General features: G+C 29.1%; 1 protein-coding gene across 1 annotated transcript in view; it reads right to left on the reverse strand.

Moving 5' to 3' along the window:
* Positions 1-3,211: 3,211 nt before the first annotated feature.
* The window catches only part of LOC107457065 (USP6 N-terminal-like protein), a 58,331-nt gene continuing 55,542 nt past the window's right edge, over positions 3,212-6,000 (reverse strand). The window contains exon 14 of the mRNA XM_016075113.3: positions 3,212-4,207. Within this exon, the coding sequence (XP_015930599.1) occupies positions 3,755-4,207 (453 nt within the window). The 3' untranslated portion in view covers positions 3,212-3,754. The remainder of the gene's footprint in view (positions 4,208-6,000) is intronic.

A 6,000-nucleotide genomic window follows, 5' to 3' on the forward strand; every position in this document is an offset into this window, starting at 1 on the left:
GAGTGCGGGGGTGTTGTAAAAAGTGCTTAATTTTTTTATCTTTTAAAAGAGATTTTTTCTTTGTTCTAAATTACAAAATGATTTTCACAATTTCCTCTGCAATATTTATCAAAAACTAGTTACTTGATCATGATTATGTAAAGTTTGAATTTTATTAAAATGAAGAACTTTAAACGATAGAAAAAAATAAATTTTATTACTGCACAGATCCTAACTAGGACTTTTTTTTTTGGAAAGTGATTAAAAATATTCATTGAGTGCTGAAAAAGTACTTATTTTTTGTTAAAGAATCTGGCTACGCACCCTGATTAAGTAGGAGTGTAGGCTAGTAAGTTGAAATCTAATTGTTTGGATATAATCAAATTTGCTATAAGCATGGATGAGATTTTTCCGTTTTTGTCCCTCGAATTTCAGCCTTTTTATCAAAAACTGCGATTTTCTATAAGTTTCGTTTTTTTTTTTTTTTATAAACCTCATTTTCTAAAAATTCAGTCAAATAAAATAATTCTATTTATTTCCGATTTTCTAACCCTTCCGCATTTTTACTTATTTTTGGCTGTTTTCTTCACTTTTTTTTAGCTCAGAAAATATGATTTTCTCTACTTTTACCCCCGCCTGCCAGATAGCTTATATTTTCGCAGGGCTGATTGTGCTCCGGAAAAAATCCGGATTTCCGGAATTTTCGCTAACAGTGATCCGGAAGTTTCCGGAAATCAAATTTTCAAAGGTGGAACTTAAAAACACAGTTTATTTAATTTGTAAGGCAGAGCAAGAGAGATACTTTATAAGCTTATATTCATGATTAATATTCATTTTTTATCAGTAAATAGTTGTTATAATCATAAATTCAAGAAAGAAAGACATTTTTGCAAAATTTAATTACTTCTCCAGGTCATCATAGGTATGTGTAAAATTTTAAATATATTTTAAGTAAACTAAGAAATATTGAGAAAAGGGAGAAAAAAACTTGTTTAATTTTTTTTCTAACATTTCAATTTAAACTGTTCTTTTTTGTCTTTTTTTTTTTTTTTACCTCAAGAAATTTTCCGGAATTTTGACTTGGGCTCACTATCACCCCTGTTTTCGTAATTCAAACGTCGTTGCGTCATGTTTGCTGGCGCGAAAGCAAACGAAATAATTAAAAAATAGCAGTGGATTTGCGGTGAAAATATTTATCTGCTCATTTAATTAATCTTGTAACTTTTTATTTATTATGGCTAAACAAAAACAATACAAACTAGCCTCTTAAAAATCTCAAGGCCCAAGTTTGCTAATATCTCATGATTCTTATTCAAGCTATTTTAATATCAAACAATCGATTTTCGTATTTACCTGGTTTAAAAGTTGCGATTCTTATTCACACCATTTAAACATCGTACATCGCGGTTCTTATATACAAGCTTTAAAAATCTAAATCGCGATTTGTATTTACGAGTTTTTAAAACCCTATGTAGCGATTCGTATTCACGCGAGTTTAAAATAAAATGTCGCGATTCGTTTTTTGCGTTTGTAATATCTAGCATCGATTTTCATATTTATACTTGATTTAAAAATTAGGACATTGGGATTCGTATTTATGCGATTTAAAAATTACACATGCTTTGTATTTTCACATTTTTTAAATTCGATATCGAGTTTCATATTCATGTGATTTAAAAGCCACATATCGGGATTCATATTCTCTCAGCATAAAACCAAATATTGCAACCCTTATTCAAACGTTTTTAAAATCAAGCATGTGATTCATATACATACAATTTTAAAATTAATCATTGGGATTTATAATCACATGGTTTAAAAATCGCACTTTTTTTGTCAAATTTTTGGATATCATAGCTTCTACAAATATATATTCATTCTTGGCTTTCCTCTTTTTTACTTTCTGGAAAAGGAAAGAAAAAGAAAGCTAAGGAGTAGGCTAAATTTCATCAATTAATATATCTCTCCCATTTTTTTTAATAAAAATTTTCTATTTCTTTAAAAATGTAATAAATATTTTTTGTTAAAAATTAAACATTATTTTTCATAATTATTGCGAAATGATCGAGCAATGATGGCGCACAGCTCAGTGATAGAACAAATTTGATTGAACTTCAGATCATACTTGCTTAAACAAAATTTGTACCATTGTTATATCTAAATTTGTTTCAGTTTACATGTTATCCTCAACATTTTGAAATGCTATTCAAAGTTAAATTAGGAGTATTTTTTTGGGACAAAAAAATAATGGGGAAATGAAAAATAGCTTCATTAGAAAATCAGTAGTTTATTATTCAATGATTGGTGTGAAAATTTGTATAAACTTAGCTGATATTTTTATTTTGTTTGCTGTAAAAAAATTTATTAAATCATTGATTTAATATTCAAGCAATTATTTTGGCGAAAGTACATTTTGAAAGCAGTGAGCTATAAATTTTTGGTCAAAATTTACATTTTTTTTAAGAGTGATACCCATGGTAATATCAGGCTTCTTCATATTCATAATGGTGAAAAAAATCTGCACATTTTTGGTGCAACATACTCTTACTATTTTAAAGAGGAAATTAAGAGCTAAAAAATTTTATGAACTGCTCTAAAAATTTTGTTTTGCTCAGCATATTTCTTTGATCAAAATAGGTTTTACGCTTTCGTTATGACTGTCCACTCTGCTCATTGAAGAAGCACCACACTGCGAAGGTTGTGCACAGCATGTCTGTAAGCTGATGTTCGGAGTTTCTTATTAAAGGGTTATAAATAAAAAATATTTATAAATCAACTCGGTATGAAAAATGTTAAAACAAGGGTCAACACACCACCCCCCCATTAAAATTTTTGCACTAAGATTTTTTTAAAAAAGAAAATAATTTCTATGTCTGTAAAAAAAATGGAGTAAAAATTTTTTCAATTGTTTGCATTTAATACAAATAATAAGGCCACATTTACTAGAAATAGAAAGTGATGTGATTTCTCTAAATTTTTCCAAGTTTCTTATTGTATTAGATTATTTTCTTAGGTTAAAAAAATACAACATTCAGATAATTAATCCATTATAAAGCACCAATTTTTACTAGTTTTATAAGAAGTCAAATTGAATTTTTTTTTAAATAGATTATTGACATATATTTTAAAGACATCCTTACTCATTAATATAAATTGAATTTAACATAAATTATCTGTAATGCAAAAAATTAGTTCAAGTGTTAAAATCAAATAATGCAATTAAAAACAAATGTTTTTATTGAATTAGTTTTATTAATTGGAACATATCTTTACAGCTGCTGGATATAAAACTAGACAAAAATTCCAGTCATCTTGAGTTGGAAATATTAAATTAAATCTACACTGTTAGCAACAGGTATTTGAATAGTGATAGTCACAACATTATAAAATTCGGTAGGAAAAGACCGAATACCTGGTTATTATGAACATATTTAATTCCTCTAAACTACATAAATTAGCCAGAAAAGAAAAATTTGGCACAAATTAATCGCACACATTTCTATTTTTCTTTTTAAAAAAAAAAGCAAGTGAAAAATTCTTTTTTTCATTATATTGTATTGCACATACCACCAGTGCTTTTGTTATTTAAAATATAAATGTTATACATATATATACAAGAAATATATAAAAATATTTAATAACTTTGTTGATAGTCAGGAATGCTTTTTCTTCTACAATTCCTACACTCAGTCTTATAGTCTCTGTTAATTACAAGTATACAACAGTTCTTGTGCTTGTGTCAGTCTTCAAAATATTCAGTCTTGGCAAAGGCAAATTAGTTTGATGAAATGCTTATTTTGCCGTTTTTGGTATGAGTCGTAATGGAAGGAGACATACCATTTGATGTGTTTGTGATTGACTGTGGACTTTCATAAGGAACGTATATTCGGATGGCATCGGGTGAGTTCATTCTGGCTGGCGGAGGTGATTGTTTGTAGGCTGCTTGGACACTTTCTTCCAAATCGACGTTATCGTAGATTGACACTGCTCGGTGCAAGGGGAAGCCAGATGAAACGATAGATGGACTAGATGTTTCTGAGGCCGTCGAGTGGTCATTTGTGGAAGTTTCTGAAACACTTGTCTGACTTGGAAGATGCCTGGATGGAATTTTGCCATCTATAGAACTTATGTCTTGATCTCTACTACTGATAGGACTGTCGCAAGGAAATTTACTGATAGTAGCATTACTTTCATCGCTTATATTGGACTGGTCTCCATTGGAAAGAGTCTGAAAGCGAATATGCAAATATTTTAATGAAATTAATCTATTATAACATTTGTTAGTCATAAACAAGTTAAAGACAAATTATCTGTTCAGTGTGAACTTTTTTTTTTTCATGCATTGTCTCTTTATACGGAATACTGAGTTAACAAAATTCATGTTTTGTTTTTTTAAATGTGTTAACAATAATTATTATTAATTAAAATTAATAATATAGCTACAAACAAACAGTTGATATTTCTAACTAAAACGTTTCAATAATTATTACGAACTATCTACTGAATAAATAAAATTCAAGCTATATTCAATTTTGTTCAAGCTATACATCCTAAAATTTAAAAGACAGGAAGGCAATTTATTATTAAGATTTTCAATGAAAAATAAAATAGCTTAGATCATAAAAAAATAATGTATACTTTGGGCAGAACAAGTTTTTTTTTTCAATATTGGTAAACACTAATTATACATTTAATAGGTTTTAAAAGCATTCAAATAAATAAACTAAAAAGGCATACCGAATTGAAATGTGTTTATAACCAACAAACTACAGTCAAACCCCGCTATAGTGAACCTTCAAGGGACCGACATTTCTGTTCACTATAACCGGGAGTTCACTATATCTGTTACACAGGCAATTTAACTAATGGTTCCTTAAATACTCCCTTTTATAATACATTATTCAAATAAATGACTGAAAAATATTAGGTAGTAGCAAAAAATTTGTTACTTTCCATTACTCTTTGTCTTGCGTACAAAAAAAAAATTTGTAATCTTTAGCTGATGAGCAATCCTGAACATCAGATATGGAAAAACTTCCCAACTCCCAGATAATTTTTCCTGAATTTCTATTATTTCTCTTTTTAAACCTGTCTAACCTGCCATTTTGGCACATAAAAGTAGTCTCATAAAATCGCTTAGCATCATCGACATTTGTTTAGATACTGGAGATTCTTCTAATGCTGAACCACTTTAGTAATGCTTCTTCAACATAACTGGGATCTGCTTTTCTAAACTTTTTTCTGGCATCTAAATTTTTTTCATGAGCAGAAATTATTAACTGCCTATTTTTTTCATATGTTACAAACTGCAGATTTGGATAGTTTATATTTTCTGCAAATATCAGCTTGATTGCATCCATTTAAAAATGTTTTTGATTACGACCATTTTATCATCAAAGAAGAACGTTTTACGTTTACTGCTCGCCATAGTTAAATTTGAGAAACTTGTTACTTGTTTGCAGGCTTTATTAAACTGAACTGAGAGCAAAAAGGAGTTGAAATGAGGGCCTTATCGACTCATATTAGTGTTGACCAATAATGCCTCATTCGCTCTGACAGAAAATGCATATTGATCCCACTGACACCTTACAGGTGCACCATCATCTGCCTGGGTTGGAAACATCTGCTTGGTTTTTTTAGGGATAGGAAAGTGAGATAAAAGAAGCAAACAAGAAAAAATGCTTATAACTACATTCCCCTCAACAGATGATTTTAAAAATCGGTGTATTTATTTTGAAGTAGAAATTTCAAAAAAAAAANAAAAAAAAAAAAAAAATGAAGAAAAAAATCAGACAAAGACAGAAAAAAGTTCATTATATCCAACTTCCTCACTCTTTTGGTTCACTATATCCACAAAATATAACATTATACATGTATAGCAAGGCGAGGGACCGAACATTTCGTTCACTATATCCGGGAGTTCACTATAGCGGGGTTTGACTGTATTTAACACACAGCTAATAGAAAATCATATTTTAATAGTTTAATGTAACGCTATTCACTTATAGGTTTTACGCTTTC

Source organism: Parasteatoda tepidariorum, chromosome 5 (genome assembly GCF_043381705.1).
Source record: "Parasteatoda tepidariorum isolate YZ-2023 chromosome 5, CAS_Ptep_4.0, whole genome shotgun sequence".
NCBI classification, from domain to species: Eukaryota; Metazoa; Arthropoda; class Arachnida; order Araneae; family Theridiidae; genus Parasteatoda; species Parasteatoda tepidariorum.